General features: G+C 40.3%; 2 protein-coding genes across 2 annotated transcripts; one reads left to right on the top strand and one right to left on the bottom strand.

The window, feature by feature from the left end:
* The first annotated feature begins 308 nt into the window (after positions 1 to 308).
* Positions 309 to 4,042, top strand: EEF1B2 (eukaryotic translation elongation factor 1 beta 2). The gene is made up of 6 exons (XM_084288838.1): positions 309 to 467; positions 656 to 778; positions 2,029 to 2,152; positions 2,513 to 2,579; positions 3,316 to 3,441; positions 3,853 to 4,042. Exons 1-6 carry the CDS (start codon positions 388 to 390, stop codon positions 4,005 to 4,007), a joined length of 675 nt encoding a protein of 224 aa, XP_084144964.1. The 5' UTR covers positions 309 to 387; the 3' UTR covers positions 4,008 to 4,042.
* A 1,780-nt stretch (positions 4,043 to 5,822) lies between these two features.
* Positions 5,823 to 19,433, bottom strand: CMKLR2 (chemerin chemokine-like receptor 2). The gene is made up of 2 exons (XM_084288757.1): positions 19,308 to 19,433; positions 5,823 to 8,508 (listed from the first exon to the last, which is right to left on the bottom strand). Exon 2 carries the CDS (start codon positions 8,490 to 8,492, stop codon positions 7,440 to 7,442), a length of 1,053 nt encoding a protein of 350 aa, XP_084144883.1. The 5' UTR covers positions 8,493 to 8,508; positions 19,308 to 19,433; the 3' UTR covers positions 5,823 to 7,439.
* Between the last annotated feature and the right edge of the window lie 920 nt (positions 19,434 to 20,353).

Genomic DNA, 20,353 nt, shown 5'->3' with positions numbered 1-20,353 from the left:
CGGCCGCCGTCACGCATGCGCGCGCCGCCTTCGGACGTGCTCGCCCCCTTCCGCTGCCACCCGGAGGCGGGGGGGGGGGGAGGGGTCAGGACGTGGAAGGGTAAATTTCTTTTTTAAGGCCTCAAAGCGCCCCGGGGCCGCCCGTAGCGTGAAGCGCCTCGCTGCTATCCCCCCTCCCCTCTGAGGCTCAGCCCCTACGCGCCCCGCGCCGCGGCGGCGCAAACCCCGCCAGGGACTCTTTTACCGTCCCTCCGTGCGGAAGGGTACGCGCGCGTTTGAAGCGGCGGAGGGATTCCCGACGCTATATAAGGCGGGCGCAGGGGGCGCCGGACCTCTTTGCGCGGCGGCGCGGCCGAGGGTGTGGGCGTGGGGCGCGCCGCTGCCGCCATGGGCTTCGGGGACCTCAAGTCCGCCGCCGGCCTCCGGGTCCTCAACGATTTCCTGGCCGATAAGAGCTACATCGAGGGGTGAGGGCGGCCGGGCTGCCGCGGGCGTGCCGGGAACCGGGGGGGGGGGGCCTCGGGCCGCGGGGGGGCGCTGGGCCCGCGGGCCTGTGCTGCGCGGCCTGCTGGGGCTGGGGCTGCCCCGGCGCCGTCCTGCCCGCGGCCGGGGCTGGGCGTGAGGAGAGGGGCTAACCGCGGCTTGCTTCCCGCAGGTATGTGCCGTCCCAGGCCGACATAGCCGTCTTTGAAGCCATCGGTGCCCCGCCTCCCGCAGAACTGTACCATGCCCTTCGGTGGTACAACCACATCAAGTCGTACGAGAAGCAAAAGGCGAGGTATGGGTAAAGCGGGGAGCGAAGCCGGGCGCCGACAGGCCTAGGAAGCGCTGCGTTTGGTTTAGAGGGGTTAAACAAAATCGTGCTTTTCGCTAGTACCACGTGGGCTTTTCTGTTAGCGTTGGAGCAGGAACAGCGCTAGAAGCTGAGCAGACCTCTTCTGTCAGTACGTTACACGGGTCACTTCGAGTTTCAGGAAGCTGAATCTGCCTTTGAATGTTTGCTGACACTTTCAGTTTCTGTGACTTGAAGTTCTAGGAAAGGCTCGAGTTGCGTTGCTGCCTATTACCACAGATAACTGCTGAAAGCTGAAATTTCTTACCAGTAATCTTACATGGGTCTGAAGACAAACATACAAATAGTAGATGACAAAGCATTTTTTAATCCCAGCAAATTAAGCTAAATCAAAGATTTGCAATGCAAAAGCCCATATGAAGAAGGGAAACCATAAAAGCAAATGTTATCTTTTCTCTTTTTTAGAGATTTTAGTGTTCATGAAAGGTGCTGTATTGACATCCATGGAGACTGCAGGCCTCTCTAAAAAGGTACAGCATAGGTAGTGTCAGTTGTTACACTGCCTCCTTTATGTGCCTCAGTCCTGTTGTTGAGGGAGTTTTTGTAAAGTTGGGTAGCTTGATCAGTGGATTTTTGAAGCCATCTTAACTCTAAATGGGACTGAGATTATAAACTTGCTTGAAAAAGTCCATTCTATGGAAAACACTAAAAGTTACTGAAAGCTAAAGCTGGTTTTACAACATTTGTAACAGCAGTTCACAGTAACAATAGGCTACGGGCTTAGAGTGAGACTACAACACTGTGAGCTCTAGGACATTAATTCATGGGATTTTGGCCCCACATATACTGTCAACATGTTTACTGTTACTGTTAATTTTTAAATAAAAATACATTTAGAAGTTCATAACATTCTACACAGGATACATACCAAATATATTATTCCATTATAAAAGGTTTTTCTATCCCTACACTCACACAGGGCAGCACAATTGTGCAGGATCCATCACTGCTTAGACATGTTTTGACTATAGGATTTGCTGTAGTTTCAACTAGTGTATTTTCAGGAGTATTGGCAATCGTTTTGGGGGATTTCTGTTTTCAAGTAGCAGGATTAATGTGTTTTTAGTTCTTAACCATGTTTTTTTGCTATGAATGTGCTTGTCGGTTCACTGATAAATTGGCAGTATTTGAACTGACATGTGAGAAGCTTCTTAACACCTGCTGTTTCCCTTCAGTTTGCCAGGAGTAAAGAAGGCTTTGGGGAAATACGGTCCTGCTGATGTTGAGGACACAACAGGTGCAGCCACAGACAGCAAAGATGATGATGACATTGATCTTTTTGGATCTGATGATGAAGAGGTACTAGTGACTTGTGATTTTTTTTTTTTATAATTTCCTGTATTTGCAAATTCTTGCCTTACTAGTTTTGGTCACTGTAATTTGTGACCTCGATAACGGATCCTGCTCAGGATCCTCAAATTCTTCTATCTTTGCATAATACAGAATTTTGAAAGATAAAAATTCTGGGTTAGAAAGGTATGTGTTCTGATGGGATGAAATGTTTGACTGGTTCCATGATGAATAAAACAAAATCACCATCTTTCGGCTGACAGTTGTGATGATTTGTTTTTTTTCCTGAGTAGATGCCAGTCAATCTGGTAGTGATTTAAAGATTGGGGTTTTGGTGCTTTTCTATGACTTTGTATTTCTCTTTTTCAGGAAAGTGAAGAAGCAAAGAAACTGAGGGAAGAACGTCTGGCCCAGTATGAATCTAAGAAATCCAAAAGTATGTCTGTGAAGTGCTTTTTAACTCTTTATGCTGGGGTTAGTTTTTATGCATTTGAACAGGATGGCTAAAAACATAGTTGTAATAGATAAACTTGACTGTAGCGAGACGCAAGTAATTGTCTTTACTTGAGTTGTCTGTCAACTTTGCCTTTCCCATAGCAAATCACTAAACCTGAGCATATTTTTTGTCCTGGCTATTATACTTCTGTTTGTCTTAAAAAGACTGGGCTTTCTCTATATAAAGACAACCCCAGGATTTTATCTGATTTACACCAGTTTTACATCTGTTGTAAATATGTCTGCATGGGAGTCTCTGCAGGTTACTGTAAGAAAGCTGAGTTTTTAAAGGAAAGGCTGTAAGATGCAAGTCCTCCACAGTTACTGGTCTGAAACTGTTAGGTACTGTAGCAGTTGCAGTATTCCCTCTGTGGAAAATAAACTGTTACCTAGCATTAAGCTCCTTCTCAGACTCTCCGAGAAGGACTTCCTATGTAACAAACAGTGTTAGCTTGCTAATGTTTATTTTCTTTTGAGTATTTTTTTTAAATATACACCTATATCTTAAACATTGGGATATGTATGTCTTAAGTTCTCCTCACATGTATGTTGGTGCAGGAGGCCTGCCTGATGAAACAGGAAAAGTTAGTCTTTTAAAGCTAGTTTTGTAAGTATATTCATGAGTTTTTCGAAATTTCTTAGCTGTTGATGGTGATTCTCTTCTCTTTTTCCTCCAGAGCCAGCCGTTGTTGCCAAATCATCAATCTTGCTTGATGTGAAGCCCTGGGATGATGAGACAGACATGGCCAAACTAGAGGAGTGTGTTCGAAGCATTCAAGCAGATGGCTTGGTCTGGGGATCTTGTAAGTAGGACAAAATTCAACACAGGGAGAGGGAGATAGCATCGTAACAAACCACACTATATGAATAGGTAGCACTGTGGTCACTGTTTGCCTGTGAAAATGCAGGCAGTTATAACAGTGAACGAATTGCCATGCTACAGTACATGTAGCTTGAGCTGTGTATGTGTAGTGTTTGAACTAGCACCCTCCAAATAGCAAACTGATGTTTCCCTGCAGAATCTCACTTCAGTGATAATACAAATGGGGTAGTCAAAAAGGTGTAGTAGTACAGCAGCCAGGTTAAGATTCAAATACTAATCACACCTTTTGAAGCAGCTTGTGATGAGTGCTATTAGCCAGTTAAATCTTTGGTTTGCAATTGAAGTTCTACCAATCAGATTATTAAATGTTTTTTTTTGTTTTGTTTTTCAGCCAAGCTTGTACCAGTTGGCTACGGTATCAAAAAGCTCCAGATTCAGTGTGTTGTTGAAGATGATAAGGTTGGAACAGATATGCTGGAAGAAAGAATAACAGCTTTTGAGGATTATGTACAATCAATGGATGTAGCTGCTTTCAATAAGATTTAAATCTGATATATCTAGAATAAATGTAATTGCAAAAACTGGGCTGTGTCTGGTTAATTCAAAATCATAGAACCATAGAATGCTTTGGGTTGGGAGGGACCTTAGAGATGATCTAAATTCCAACCTACTGCCATGGGCAGGGACACCTTCCACTGGAGCTGGCTGCCCAAAGCCTTGAACACTTCCAGGGATGGGGCATCCACAGCTTCTCTGGGCAAACTGTTCCAGTGTCTCACCACTCTTCATAGTAAAGAATTTCTTCCTACTATCTAAATCTACCTTCTTTTAGTAATCCAGATTGTTAATGTAAAACTTGGCTGGCAGGTAAAGTAGAAGGTAAAATTGAATTTCAAGATTGCTCCAGCACCATAGTACCCTAAACCAAGAGTAGAGGAAATAGGAAGCTTATGTTCACCATTAATCTAGACTTCTATTCAGCATTTTAAACAGGAATACAAATTTTGTTTCAAAATATTGGTGAATAACCAAATAGTTGTATGGTGGGTCTTTGTTTCTTAAAGCTAAAATTTAGCTTTTGCTAAGGGAATGGAGACAAGTTGAAGGAAATGGAAGACTTCAATGCACTGATGGTGATGTGAAATTGAAAATAGATTTATCTGAACTGATACTGCCACAGTAACTTTCCACCATCTGTTGTGTGACTTCGGACTTCTTTCCTCTCAAGCATTTAAAAAAAAATCAAAATTATTCCAATTTTTGCATCGTTTTCAGGGCTTCTTAATTAGTACAGAAAATAAGGATATTGATAAAATGGCGATAACTTCCTGTTTTCATATTCCAAGGACCTGGTGCATCTGCACCTCACACATCGCAGACAATCACTTGGTGAGCCTGAGGAGCAGGGCTGTGATCCGTGGAAGGTGCTATTAACTTACTGGCGACTAGGGGGCAGCGCATCCCTTCCAGAAGGGCTCTCGAAAGCTCTGGCGGTCCAACCCCACAATGTGCTTGAGGGAGGATTAAGGGGGTATGGTAGTTAAATGCAATAGCTACTGCAGGTGGATTGTGGTTTGATTTATAGACTAATTTTGCTAAAACAGTGTTGCAAGCTGTCCATCTGACCTACACTGGGATCCTTCACGCGTGCTTAGCGTGCATGTACAAACGCCGGTTGGTGGGCGTTTGTTCGTGATTTATTCCTTTTTTTCTGAAAGCAGAAGGAAGCTTGCTGCATGGGAACAACAAAAAGTTTGAGAACATGGTCTCCCCGGTTACAAAATAGACAAGTAGGCAAGAATGCATTATTCCTGAATGACTTGACTGGTTATGGGTCTATTTACTATTTTTTTTCCCTGCAGTATCTTGCAGCATAATTGGATAGTTCTCCTTCCTTTGGCTTTTTTTCCCATTGCAGAGTTTTGAAGGAGCATTCCTCAGACAAGTGCCACAGGAGAATAATTGGTATTTTTGTTTTTTCTTTGTAAGCAGAAGCCTAGACTGCTATCTGTTTTGTTTAGGTATCTTCCATTACTCTTGCAGAAATTATTTTGGAGATAAAATTCTGTAGCAAAGCATTGCAAAACATTTTCTGACTGTTCTTCCATTTGAAAATCAAGCTTTTCTCTGTATATCTTGGTATCTGTGCTCATGTGGCTGACATGCAAGAAGAAATCTGAAATAAACCTTAATTCCTTCAGTAGAAAAGGTCAGGGTTTGATTTCATTTTCTAAAACTGTTGGGAAGGTGCGGTTCTAAGAGTGGACAGTCACTGCAAATTGCTGCTGAGAAAAGTAATGAACACGCTCTTTGGAAACAACAATTTTATTACTCCACTTGGAGTACAGTCAGGAAAGGAGCGCTAACACATCATTCTTAGAAAGACGTCAGGGAATATGTGAAGGAAAACTGCAAGCAGTTGATGTAGGCACATTCAGCTGCATGGTACCAAAACATTGAGTCACTGTACCAGGCAGCGAATGACTCACAGGGAAGAATGCTGCTTACCAACTTTCCAGCCCAAAGTTAAACACGTTGAAATTCCACTGATCCTGCCTCATTCTTCCAAATTCAGACCAGAGCCCAAAGAAACAGTTACAAACCACAATCAGACAGTTTCTATTTGTACAGCTACCAGTTCTGGATGTGCTCATCCATGCACACATACATGCTTTTGTATAAAATATATTCACATATAAGACCTAATTTAAAGTATGAATGCTACTTACAAGTGTTGGCATGTAGATTATCTGAAAGGCAGTCTTACTCTAGATACTTAGGTCAGTAACAAAGGAAAAACTAGTTTGCATTTACCTAAAGCTTTATGCTTTTACTTTTAGCAGAGTTTTATCCTATGTACAGCTCCTTAGTTAAGTGGTGTTGCCTCAGAAATTGGTTCACTCAGAATGTATATTTGCATTGGTGCATGTGCGATTCTACAGCAGGCAACAGGTTCAAACAGAATATAATACAACTGGGACTGCTGCCTGTTTCTTACAGGAGTGGACAGATTACAGACTTGTCAAACAATATTGCTGAATTCACTTAATGTCACTGAATTCAATTCACTGATTTTTTTTTTTTAGAAGATTAGCATTAAGACAAAATGTTCAATTGTTCAAAATGTTCAAAATACAACTTCTTAAACTTTCTTTGCAAGACCAGTAGAGAGCAACTAATAATTGTAAACCTCTCTAAACCTGAAAGCTTAAACATAGAAAAACAACATGTGACAGGGACATCTCAAATTCTTTGGGAACCATTTCTACTAACTGCAGATTTCAAATGAGCCAAAATCCTATATGAAACAGTTACTCCGTATTTTGTACCCAACCAGTATTAAAAGCACAAGAATAAGGGACCAGAAATGGCAGCTCCTGGTATAGCTTTGAGTATAAGACAAAGAACAATGGGAGAAAACACTTTATTTCTATGTTTCTCTTGATAACAGAAGGCAGCAAGTTAGTCTTCTCTGTCCTGGGACACCTCTGATTGCAGAGCAGAGCTACTGACAACTTCACTAGGCTGGGATGGAGCCAGGTGGTTCCTACTTTAAACAATACTTGATTATCAGGACACTCACAAGCCACTGATTTATGGCCATGACCTCTTGGAGGAGGATGTCTAGATCAAAAGTGTTATTAGTGAGGATCAAGGGAATATTTTTGTGTATTATTTTAATATCAATAAGCTATAGAACCACAAAACAACAGGATTACAACAATGTTCCTGATCAAAAACCCAGTTAAAGCAATTCCGCTTATGCTGACAACTTTCAGTTCAGGGTGTCCACATTGCAACCACACCACGCCCAAATGATGTGTCCTTTAAAAATATTTAAAGGAAAGCAGCAAGCACAGTTAAGCCAGCTGTTTATCTAAAACTGTATTTGCAAAGATGCACATCTGACTGGCAGATGTGAAGTCAACTACACCTCCAAATCTGTCAGCTATTTCAGAGACTGATGGTGACAAGCTGTCACTGAGCAGTTTCGCAATAGTGCACAGGTGCATGGGTGTTCTCTGAGCTCCACAGCTGCTCGCTGACAGTTCCTGAGCGGCTCACCTCCCACAGTGCCAATTTTAGCACCTCAGAGACTGTTGTCTTGACCTGGGCCTGGAACTTCTTGCTGATGAGAACGTAGAGGATTGGATTGAGGCAACTATTGATGAAAGCAAGGCCAGTGGAGAGGGGAATGCCATCCTGCAATAAGTCGTGCAAGTTTTCGTCATGGTGAACAGAAAGCTCCACAATGCTGAATATGTGATACGGTGTCCAGCAAAGAAAGAAAGCTACAACTACAGCAATAATGGTCCAGAAAAGCCTGCTCGAAGTCAAGACAGTTCTCTTCTTCACTTTAATGAGCAGCAATGAGTAGCAAATGACCATGGTCACTAGAGGAAAGAGGTAACCAAATGCAAGCCTCACCCAAATTAGAATGTGATGTCTCAGCATAATGAGTTCTCTATCATGCACATGGAAGTTGTTGTAGCAAATGGTGACATTGTTGAGAACTGTAGCTGTATCTCTAAAGTATAAGGCAGGGCCACCAATAACTGCAGCCGATATCCAAATGATCCCACTGAGAATGAGGGTGTTCCTTATAGTCCGATACTTGTAGGAAAAAACTGGGTGGACTAGGCGGATGTAGCGGTCAAGGCTGATGAAAGTCAGGAAGAAAACACTGGCAAACATATTAAGTAGTGCAATGAATGAGTTCATTTTACACAGCCACTTCCCAAAAGGCCAGTGGAAGCCCATTGCTACATACGTGATATAAAGGGGCAAAAAGAGAACAAAAATGAAATCTGCAATGGCCAGATTGAGGAACCAGAGTGTAGAGACCGATTTATCCCACTTGAAGCCCATAAACCAGATGACAATGGCATTACCTGGGACTCCCAATAGAAACGCCACACTGTAAAAGGAAAGGGAAATCATATGGGCAATGCTGAGGGTGGACTGGGGTGATTCTTCTTCCTCAGGCAGGTCATAGAAATAAGAGTAGTTCTCAAAATCTTCAAATGTCATGTTGCACAGCTGCTTTCTGGAGAAGAAAAGAAATGGAACAATCAAAGGAGAACTGTCCTATTGCATTGTAAATAATAACCTGCAGTTCCTTTGAGTTCATTTTCACGTACCTATCGCTCCTTAGCTGTCAACTGCTAGTACAAAGCTGGTGTAATATCCTGGCTGCAGACATTTCAAAAAATACTCAAATCTAGACAAGTATCACTTGAAGTCTTCAGGAACTGTTTTCCTTGCATTCATTTCTTAAGAGGGCTCTGACCACAATATCACTGGCAGATTTCTGTGAGACCAGCTGCAAAGTTTTACTCCAAGTGTGTGATTTGTATACTTTTCTAGTTGGCTTTGGTATTTTACTGCTCTGATCCTGTTTGAAACAAGTTTTATGGACAGTATCTTTGCCAGAAATTAGAGAAGCACCAGGAATCTACACAGGCAGAAAAATGCCAGAAAGAAAATGTTTTGTTTTGGTTTGGTTTAATTGATGTCCATCCCCACACAGCAGTTAATATAATATAGACACCATTTTCTCCAGCAACTGAAAGTTCATAGGTTTATTCCTGTCTATCATGTATCTGTCTTTGTATCAAAGAGCACTGATTCTCAGACTCAGTCAAGGTGTTAGATTCCCTAAGGCTGGGTGCTGTTCTTGTCACCTAGCAGTGTTGCTGACTTTAGGATGACTTATTTGGGACACAGCCCAGTTATAATATAGCAAAGGATGTACAGAAGGAAACATAAGGAATGCATTTAAGGGCAATGCATACAACTGTGGTACTCTTCCATTATGATGAAAGAAAAGTTTCTTAGGAGAATAACACACCCTGTAAGAGCTATAGCTGGAAATATGTTGTGGGGTTTAGTTTGTGCATTTTATTGATTTATTTAAGACAAAAACAGACAGACAGTCTCTGTTTTCTTCTGTTGCAAAGCTTCTGGAACATACAATGCAATTTTTCAAATAAGAATTTTCCTCTAAAACCAAAGCAGAAGAGTGTAGGAGGGCAAGGAGTGGTAAAAAGTAAAATACAAACCACCAGTAAAATCAAGAAGAGAGAAGAAGAAAAAAAAAAAAAAAGAGAGAGACAGGAAAACATCAAACAATGGTTGAACAGGAAAAAGCATTTAGAAATTCTGTATTCAATCTACAGCATAGATAAAGAATAGCACAGATGACCACAGTCTGACAGAAGTATCTGCTGTACTCAAAAGAAACATTCTGCTAAATTCTGTTTTCATTTAAAGCTATGTTGTTTGACTGGACTCAGCTGCACTGAGAGCAGGATGTGACCAACCCATTGGCCGTACAATGGATAAGCTCAGTGGTACATTTCTGAGCACTAGCTCCGTTCTGAAACGGAGCTTCAGCCTGAACTTTTGGAACCCAGCTCTGCATTCCTGTAATTCCATTAATTTTCGTGTGCTAAAGGACAACAGGAGCGGGATGTTGGGAGTGTGCTGCCTGCAGAAGCACATCTGCAAGTTTGTATTCCTGTATATAACTTTCCTCCAAAAAAGTAGTTTGCTTACTTTGAAAGGATTACTCACATAAGCTACATATGTGCACACGCATTGGTAGGATTAAATTTCTTATTTGTAAATGAAAGGAACAAGGTTAAAAATAAATACAAAAATTGTGTAATTTTATATCTCTTTAAAAAATGTAATAAAAGTCAATACAGTCTGTTCTATCAAGAGGCTATGATAACATTTGCCCTTTGCAATTTACATCAGGCTGGAGGAATGTTATTTGGTTTGCTGTCCTGATAAAATGAAGTTTACTGGCCTGCAGTTATGTAATTACTTGCCCCTTGAGGATAGATTCTGCATCAAATACTGGTACCACCCTTCTGAGTAATTTTTTTCAAACAGCATAACTTCTGAGAAATAGTATAAACAAGAAGCAGTACCATTAACATCTGGAACGACACTGTATTTAGACAGCCTCAGAGGACACTAAGATTAATAATCCGATTTTTAAGGGTCTTTGCCTGCATACAAAATTATACCTTCAAACTGAATTTATGCAATTAAATAAATCGATGCAATTTTTCAGTCTCTTGCTGATTAGCATCCTGTACCCTAGTCACTAATCAGGTTTGCTTCCAAGTTTCTCAATAGCTAGTGCAATGTAACAATACTTGGATTCAAGAATTTCCTCCACATATGTGTAACCCCAAAACTCTTCTTTCCCCCTAACAGTGCTAACAATAATGGCAATAACATTTGCTTGCCTACCGCCCAACAATGCTCCTTTAATATTATAAAGAATAGAATTTCAAAGATGATGTATAGCAGGGGAAAGAAAACATCGGATAACATAGCTCCCGAGGTACAGATACTGAGACCAGGCTCTATGGCTAAGGCTTGGCAGACATTGCCAATTACACTTGCAAAGTCCAGAAACTTCTACATTTAACACATACACAAAGCACTCCTACAACAAGATTCATCACGTTAGGTGCTGGTCTGAAAAAGATATGCCGTAGGGGATATTCAGTGGAGCTATGTTGGTTTACTGCAGTAAGGACATAGATTTCTTTTCTTCTGGGCTGTTAGCCATCATTTAGCAAGGACATTTCTTTGTATTACGTGTAGTCCCAAATATGAGCCCATTTATTAATAAACATTTAGAGGCACAATTGTCTTGCAATTCAAGTCCAGATCTTGAAAGTGAAGAAATTTAATTATATTGCTTATTTTGTTTCTTATTTCCTGCATGGTCTTTGACAAATGTCCTTATTTCCAGGCTGGGAAGACACTTTGATGAACCTGTCTGCAAACTGAGGTTCAGCAGAGAAAAAAGACTTTTTGCAAACAGTTCCCATTTGGCTTTCAGGCCTACTGCTAGAAAGTGTAAGGGAGATGATGCAGTTCACTGTCTCAGTCCCTGATGGTCCAGGGTTGTAAAAAGGGGCCAAGGTAGGAAAATATTTTTCAATAAACAGGAAAGTGTGGTCAGAGGCCTGGCAGTAGCACTTGGGGGCAGCTACAGGTTACAGAACAGTGTTGTATTGCATTTGTATGAATATAACCAAGTTTAGACTTCATCCTGCTTCTTTTTAAATACACAGTCTGTGTAAAATGTATGCTTAGCAGTTGTCCTTTGACTGGAGTCTTTTCCTGTTTGCTGAGGTCACAGGCAGCTCTGAAAACTGAGCCTCAGTTGCCTTGACTCAGTTGCTTAATTATGAATACAGTTGTTTAATTTTAAGTAAATAGGTTTCAGAATGTTTGACTAGGAGGTTTCATTTCCTGTCCTCTTCGATAAAATTGAAATTAATTACTAAACGACTTCATAGGAATATGTAAGAAACATCCCTGCCCCACCCCTGGAAGTGTTCAAGGCCAGGTTGGATGAGGCCCTGGTGGTGTCCCTGCCTATGTCAGGGGGAGTGGAACGGGATGATCTATAAGGTCCCTTCCAACCCAAGCCATTTAATGACTCTATGAATATCACAGGCTGGCACTCAGTGCTAGTGCTTTTTAGATCCTAGGACAGAATGGCCTAAAGAAACACATATTATAAATAAATATATCTAAAATATAAGGTCATCGTACTGCTGGGAAGAGATTTTACTATGTAGTATGCCTTTCTCTGCATTTCAGTGTGGGAATCCAGAATCAGATCTCAACTGCCAGATTCACAGCTTTTTAATTGCAAGTACCTGGAGTTTTTCTCTGCAACAATTATAGTATTTTAGAAGGTTGAGCCATAATGACAGCTCAGATAAATGACTGAAACTGCTTATAACAGAACAGCTTTTGTTACGGTAAGAATGGCCTTGCAGTTCTCACATGGGACCAGGGCTATCTATGGGCTCTATTCCTGGCTATGCCACATGCATCCTGTTTGACCAGGGAAAGTCTTTTGACCTCTCTGTGCCTCAGCCTTGAGGTCAGTGGAATGGCTTTGGAATGAAATTAGAATGGGTTTTCAGTCTAAAATAGGAGAAGACAAACAAAACAGTTGCAATTTCCTTTCACCTCACTCAATGTAGTCTTCCTGGGGGTTCAAAGTTCTCTGGGCACCATACAAGTTAGGGTTATGGCACGTGTTTGGGCTGCGGCCCATGCAGCCTCTACCTCACATTTGGCCCTTATTATTTTAGACATTTACAGAGTGGTCCAAAGGAAGAACTTATTTGTTGTCTGTGTTAGTTAAAAGTTAACACAAATATTTGAGTGGCAATCTCTAAACCTATTTGTTCAGCCTTTGGGCAGCTAAACTGATTTCACAGGTCACAATAGTGGACCCTAATTTAATAGGAAAATTATGGAACATGGAGTTGGCTGTCTCAAAAGTTCGTTTCAGAAAGGGCATATAATGTACAATCCCTCCTTTTAACGTCTTCATGAATAATTCTGAGCATATCACATTCCACATGTATGATCTATGGCTAAAGGAAAGCTTGTTTGATTGACTCACTTCAGCGTTTGCCATTTGCACAAGTCAGATGTTGGAGAACAACTAGCTTTCCAAAAGGTCACCCAAAGCCTGCTCGTCATGCTGTGTCTCAGAAGGTTCATCTGGGTATCGAATTCATTCAAGAGCCCTCAGAAGAAAAACCGTGGAACTTTCGAGGTGCTAGATTTTGAATGTACGTAGCTTCAAAAACATAAACTACTGGGTGAATTTCATGTTTATCTGTGAAGTTCAAAACACAGATGGCTGAGCAAGCTTGATAGAAGTATATATGTATTTCTGGAAAGTATTCTACAAACACATAATACCCTAAAACTCACAGGGAATACTGATGAGATTACAAACTGTCAGACTCCTATGTATGTATTTCTCTCTCAGAAGCACAAAACCAAGATGACCGTTTGCCCCCATTCTTATAGCAAGAAGCGCCTGGTACACCCATACTGCTAAATTAAATCATAGCTATGCTATAATTAAGCCTAAAGCTAACCCTGCAGACAAAACTACTAGGAAACTGGTATTTTAATCTAGTTTACAAAAAAAAAAAAAAAAAAAAGCAGAATCAAGGTTTCAGTGCATGTTTCTCTTCCACAGAAATGCTCGATTGTTCTAATGGTCAGTATGCATATGGCAACAAAATGACTTTGTAAGCTGTTCTGAATTCAAAAACTAGAACAGATCATGATAGATACGATATGTGATTTGAAACCTTTTCAAGACACAATATAGATGTATTTGTTCCAGCAGACAAGACAAGAATGCAAATAACCATCATTCACCGCTATGTCTCTCAGTGAAGCACTACTAGAAACACATATGCAATGTGCTAGCTAGATATCTCCTAAAGTGTATGCCAAAAGAAACTGTCTTTGAGCAAGGCTAAACATGACCTTATTAGTTAAAACACGCCACTTCATCTGTGGTATTGAAGTCACCAGACCAGATAATAGCCTCATAACATTTTACACAGACAAAGTGAGTGTTAGAGCAGGATTAACAAACTCTCACAGAGCAGACACAGTTAATACCAGTAAAGCAATGATTTCAGACCAGGATTTTTGCTGCCACAGAAATGTTAAACAACAAATGGAAACCCCAACTTCATATCTAAATCATGCTGCTGTAATAGGAAAAATATCTACTGTGGGTCTGGCCTGAATATAACAAATCATCCAGACAACTGTGGCAATTGAGCAGCTTACAATTTCCACAATCAGGTAACTCATAAATGCCTAGAATGAGCAACTGCATTTGGTAAAAAGTGATTTATTTTCATGCAGATCCCAAGCACCAAGATTTTCCATCCCCAAGGAAAACAGAAACTCTGATGTCCTTGGGATATGCACTGCGGAGGGGGAGGAACCTGGTAACCATGTTGTTGGCACTGTCTCCTGCTCTCATTTTTTTTCTGTTAATACAGCTAAAAGTACAAATATCTCTCTTAGTAACCTTTCTAGCATAAGGGGTTGCTGTAATCTCTGCAAGTCCATGATGTGACCATAACAAAGAAAAACCAGAAGTTTAGAGAAACAGTTCCCTCTGAGATTTAAAATATGGTCTTATATCCTATATGTCAGCACTGACTAAGTATTTACATAACCAGTCATAACACCTAAGCATTCACAGGCTGCAGTGAAACTGCACTCACATGGAAGTATCGTTGGTCTGGTGTACAGACAAACAAGGTTGAGAATGACCTACAGGAAGTATCTGATCAAACCAGGTGCCAAACCTAGAATCCCTGCCTAGTTCCTGAACCACAGTCCAATCCTCCTTTCTTAAACATAACACTGTTCCCTCACTCATGATGAAGTAGAGAAACCACAGCTTCACTTCTGGGAAACCTTCATCCTCCTGAAGGAAGGCTCTGCCCTGTGCTGGTGGGAGCCAGCACCTACCTGGGCAGCCCTTGCAGATTCTGGTTGGCTTTCTCCTTTTCTTTGGAAAGGAACCTGGATCTCTGCCATTTGTCTCTCATATGCATTAATTTGACTCTGCAAATCCACGATATAGCTCAGAACCACTCAGCACATCCCAGATGACCAAGCCCAGCAGGGACACCAGGTACAGTATTGGCTGTGTCCTCAGTACGCGGCATGTGCACACCAATGAGATATTGTTCCAGAGAAGTTTTATATGTATACTATTCCTCCCCAAATGCCATCAGTATTTTCTTTAGCTATAAGCCACCATAATAACTACATATGTAGAGTAATAGAGACAGCCACTTTAATTTTTTGAGGTGCCTCAGCTTCACAGTGACTGGATTTCTACGGATTTGCATTTCTAATTGAGTATGACTTTTTATGTTTTGTTTTTTTTTTTAATGTAAAGTTTATATGCAACTTTTACTTTGCAACTGTTGCATATGTTTGGAACAGAAGAATATTTTGATTAGCTTTCCTATGATCATTATATAATCATGCAATTCTGAGCATGTTTTTTAAATGGTTGTATTCCTTCAGCAAAACAAATGCATTAATCACGGTTCCCTCCTAACAGGAAATAGCAAATGAGAACAGAGAATAAAGTGAAAAGTTCAGACTATGAACTGTTGTCTCAGCAGACTGAATAAAGCCAAATAAATATATGCTAGACAACAGCCATTCTGAACTTACTGAAGGGTGACAACAGGTCTCTTCAGAAAAATAAAAATAACTTTCTCCAGCAAGATACAAAACCTCTATCAAATAACAGATAGACAATTTACAATCTACTATACTTATAGTCCTTTTAACAAGAAGAATTAAGAGCTAGTCCCAGGAAAAATTAGTAACACAACTGATGAGATAACATACTTTATTTTGCCCACATAGTTAATATACTAGAATCACTGTGTCCAGGAGACTAAGGGTTGTCTATATCTGTGTCAGTATACCTCTAATATTCATACAAAGATAATTCTTTTACTGACTTCAAGCTCAAGTCTAAAATAAGCATGGCCTCTATTCTTGCAAAACTGAAAAAATCGTATCAAAATAATTTCAGGAGGACTGGATTTTTATCTGTGCCCCAAATATGGCACAGGGAACACTCCCTAGCAGTGATAAGCATAGATGGAGCCTATGACTTAGGAGCTTGGAAACACCAGTTTTACAGGCTTCCCATATTACCTTTTCAAATCACGTCTATGTCATGTTGAATTTGATGCCACCAGATATGGTACAACGCCCTCCAATAAGAATTTAAGACACCAACATGTTACTCAGTTTTCTTAAATGGACAACAGATCTGAATATTTCTGAAATGTCTCACTAGAATGATCAGATCTCTTTAAAAGAAGATCACCAGAAAGAAGAAATGGGAATGCAGAAAATGGTGTTACATTGATGCTTCAGGGCTTACTACTCAGCATCTTCTTCTCTCTCTCTCTCTCACCTAGGTGGCTTCAAAAGTGAACAAAACTTGCTGTGCCAGGCTCATACTTGCTGAAAGAGGCAAGTATTTTATGTCGGGAAAATACCCAAAGGCCCTACCCTTTGAGATCAAAGCTTCACTGGGTCTAGGCACAGTAAGCACATAATGAGAGAGAATTCTTGTGTTGTTTATAATTACATGAGAATAAACAGCCACAAGAATAACAAGAAAGGAACAGAAGCATCTTGCCCAAAGCCAAACAGTAAATTCAAATGTAGAGTTTGAGGCAGAATCTAGACCTGGCCAGAACAATGAAGAGGCAAATATCTTTTGTGGATAAAGAGAAAAGGTGCTGGTTCTTCATACCTGTGTCTTATCACTCTTTAAACATATTCTCTGAGAAGTGAGAAAGTGACAGGAGAAAGATATTAGGGTAGGAAAGAAAGAAAGAGAAAAAATAGGGGGGAAGACAAATGAGGTTAATGGAGACAGGAATACATTGTACCCCATCTCCCAGATAACCATTCTGTGATCTAATCATGAATTCCAGAAGTGAAATTAAAAATATTAATTCACTTCTCATTAGACTGTGCATGTTTTTCTTCCCCGTGTATAGACCTTCAAGAAACCCCCAATGATGCCTCCTTTCTCTGTAAGTGGTGTCCAGAAGTTTTCTATGCACCTTTGATTGGCTAATCTGCCAAAAGGGTAAAAACAACCAAACAAAAAAAAAAAAGCCAAAAGAAGTTAACAGATGATGAAACTTTGGGCCCCACCATGGGAAACCTAATTGGTTTGGCTTCCATTCTTGTACAAGTAAAGCTAGGTACTAGACGGTCTACAGCAGTGAATATGTTAAAATTGCATCTACAAGTCTCAATAGCTTTAGGGTTAGACAAATACAAAAGTTAATATACTAGTCTTTTCTTCTCTTGCTAACTGATGATAACTGATGAAATGTTACTTTGACCAAAGAAACAACCAGAGAAGAATCCCACAGAAGAGAAGGAATGACTAATTTTCTCTGTGTGGGTTTAAGTCATCTCTAAAATGACCTGGATTTTTGTAAAGAGATGTCAGAAAAAGAACAACAGTGGTAAATACTGGGAGATGAGGGAAGAATAATGGTTTTGACAAATAACTTTGAGGAAAGACCTAGTAGTCATGTTGATGTATTGAGTGATCACATCTGGGGAAGGAGTAGGAAAGACGGATAAAACAGACAGAAGGACGCTGAACCTTGGCTGGTAAGCAGAGGTAGGAGAAGGCTGCATACTATTTGGGAACTAAGGTTTCTGTCAAGGACTAGAGACTTCTGGAGTGCTGGTATCCTTGAGTGTTAGAGCAGGATTTTATCCTTGCAGATACCCTTGAAATGAAACCTGACTTGTAGTGATGTGTTTTGTTAGCTTGCCTTTAAGCCCGCTAATGAAAAAGTATCATATCTGAAGCAGGCCAGCTCATTTCCTCTACAGAATTGTAATACAGTAAAATTGTGGGTCAGGTAAAAAAGACCTGCAACAAGCCAGAAAAAATGGTCTCTCTGGAAGAGAGCAGCCATGGGCTCATACAAGGCTTTTTGGTCCTGCCCTAAGCCCAAGACCTCTGGAACATACTGAAGATACGAAGAGCATATGCTGTGAAGACACAATTTTTCTTTTTGTCTCAGGAACTTCAAGCATATAGTAAAAGTACCAGTCTCTCCTAGAGAGTTGTTCTGTGCATGATGGTATCTTCTCTTCTAAAAGCAAATATCTCCTGGTCACTGCTCACCCCAGCCTCAGCAGTTCCTTCTGGTACCGTGCCATGAGAACTGTTCCTCCCACTCAATTCTCTTTTGCAAAGCCGTCAACAACAGAGCCCTGCACTGTTATGAAACTACTAGTTTCAGGCTGAAAGAACACAAATCAAGCCATTATCAGAAATAATGAGTGAAAATTAGCCTGACAACCAGCCACCACAGTGAGAGAGACAGCTGAACTGTTGGCACATTCCTGAGACGAAATGAATAAATAAACTGATAACAAAAGCAATCATCAGATTGTAATCTTCTGCAAAACTAGCTCCTTGCTGTTTGGAATAGCAAAGTTATTCATAAAAAAATAGTATCTAAGAACAGATCACAAACTTTTAAATTTAAATGTAAGATCATTCAATAATACAATTTTATTCTGCTGGAACAAGATTTAATTCTTAGAGAATGTATACATCTTCTGTAAATCTACAAACATAATTCTGGAATATTGCTTCATTTTGCAGGATTGCATTTATAAAGGCTACAGGGGATAATGACATGGTTATCACTAAGTCTGAATATGTGGTAGAATCCAGTTCATCTCATTACACTGCTATAAATAAGGTTTCAAAACTCATTGCTTCCTAGAAAACACCATTCTGTGGACTCAGTGACAGCTAGATCCACAACCTTCTACTTATTTCATGATGGTTAAGGGAAACACACACACCTTACATCTCAATTACAATAACCTTTTTTTAATTTTACATGGCTAATTATTCAGAATGTTTTTATTAGACTGTTCATAATTCAAGATTTGCTGATTGTTAGTTAATTTTTTACTTGAAATTGAAATGATTTCCAGTTTCTGTTCTAGAAGCTGTTCAGATCAGAACCAATGTACTTATTTTTAATAATACTGCAATTTGTGATAGCTGTAGGAGATGTACTACCACTAAGCAGAGCAAACGAATTAAAACCAACACGGTGAGGGGAAGATACTTCAGCCAAGGTCAGCTGGCATTCTCTGGCAGGATAAAAGGCTTCTTGAATTCTGTTTAAACACATTCAAAAGTTATTAAAAATTAAATTCACACATACTTTCATATCGTTTCTTGCTGCAGGACTCCTTCAAAATACCTTTGAAACAAATGAGAATCACGTTCTTCATTTTAAGTTTTTTTTTGCCAGCATATGCTACACTACCTTCCAGAATTTGCCTGCAAGTGTTGTTTTGTCACACATTATTTGGAACAAAGTGAGAGAAAGATTTAAAACATTAACAGAAAGATCAACCTACCTTCTTTATTCTTCAGAAGGAAGCACACTAATTCAGAGATATGTGCTCTGTAGCAGAAGGAAGAATGAAGTGATCCGTAGAGTTCAGAGTGACTTCAGTGTGATTCCAGCTGCTTCACTTGGCTACTGCCTTCCTTTTAATAAAGCTGCAGAATGATATAATGACGTGTTTGTTTTCAGCTGTGAGGAAGTTGTTTCCAACTTCCCTTGGTTTCCTAAACCCAGTTTTGAAATATTGCCCTTCTGTATAATCCCACTATTTCACCAAAATAAATGTTAGACGTGAATGAATCATTTTGGCCAATGTCCACGCAAGCAACAGATGTGGTGGCTGATGAATGGAAATGGACCTTACAGTTGCAGGCTGCTTTTTGTTATGTAGAGAAGAAGCTGAACAGTATTTCTCTGTTTCTAACAACTCTGGTTTATAGAAAATAACGTTGAATGAGCACAAAGATGCTGAAATAGCTACACCAAAAGTATCGCTTTGTAAGTGCATGGTGAGATACGTTCATTTATGTATTTATGATCAGTAGCTTCATCTCCTTTTGTATGTAAGAGAGAAGTGAGCTTCTCAAACCACCAGCCGAAGTCCCCTTGCCCATCAGTCAGTGCAACTCTGTGGTCAGACATTTGAACTGCATTTTAGGAGACTTGGCTTGAATCCCAGTTCTGTCAAGAGCCTACTGAGTGTTTGTGGTCAGGCCTCGTGATCCCCATGAACCTTAGTTTCTCAGTCAGTAAAATGGGAATATTATTCAACTATTATGTACATACCATAGCTTCACCTGATTCTGATGTTACTACACTCATCATACCATTCACTCCTTCCAGCAAAACTACCCTGCTTTGTCTTTCCTCCATGCCAGCTCTTCCTGTCCCACCAATATAACTTAAAATGCTGATAGCTTGTATGTGAAGGGAGAAAGTATGAATGAAAAGAGGATGGACATTATGCTATAGTGGGACACAAGTGTCCCTGGACCAGGATGAAATGACAACAAGGGGACATGATGTCTGTGAATATGTAACATAGGAGACAGACTA

The sequence above is a fragment of the Netta rufina genome (assembly GCF_964035555.1).
Source record: "Netta rufina genome assembly, chromosome: 6".
NCBI classification, from domain to species: Eukaryota; Metazoa; Chordata; class Aves; order Anseriformes; family Anatidae; genus Netta; species Netta rufina.
The sequence above is the reverse complement of the archived record's forward strand: the minus strand, read 5'-3'. Positions and strand labels throughout refer to the sequence as shown.

What these genes read in the sequence shown, in the direction of transcription:
- CMKLR2 (XM_084288757.1), bottom strand. Translation starts at nt 8,492, where the DNA reads ATGACATTTGAAGATTTTGAGAACTACTCTTATTTCTATGACCTGCCT.
- EEF1B2 (XM_084288838.1), top strand. Translation starts at nt 388, where the DNA reads ATGGGCTTCGGGGACCTCAAGTCCGCCGCCGGCCTCCGGGTCCTCAAC. An exon ending in TACGAGAAGCAAAAGGCGAG is followed by an intron (nt 779 to 2,028) that starts GTATGGGTAAAG and finishes GTTTCCCTTCAG; the next exon opens with TTTGCCAGGAGTAAAGAAGG. An exon ending in TTGGATCTGATGATGAAGAG is followed by an intron (nt 2,153 to 2,512) that starts GTACTAGTGACT and finishes TCTCTTTTTCAG; the next exon opens with GAAAGTGAAGAAGCAAAGAA.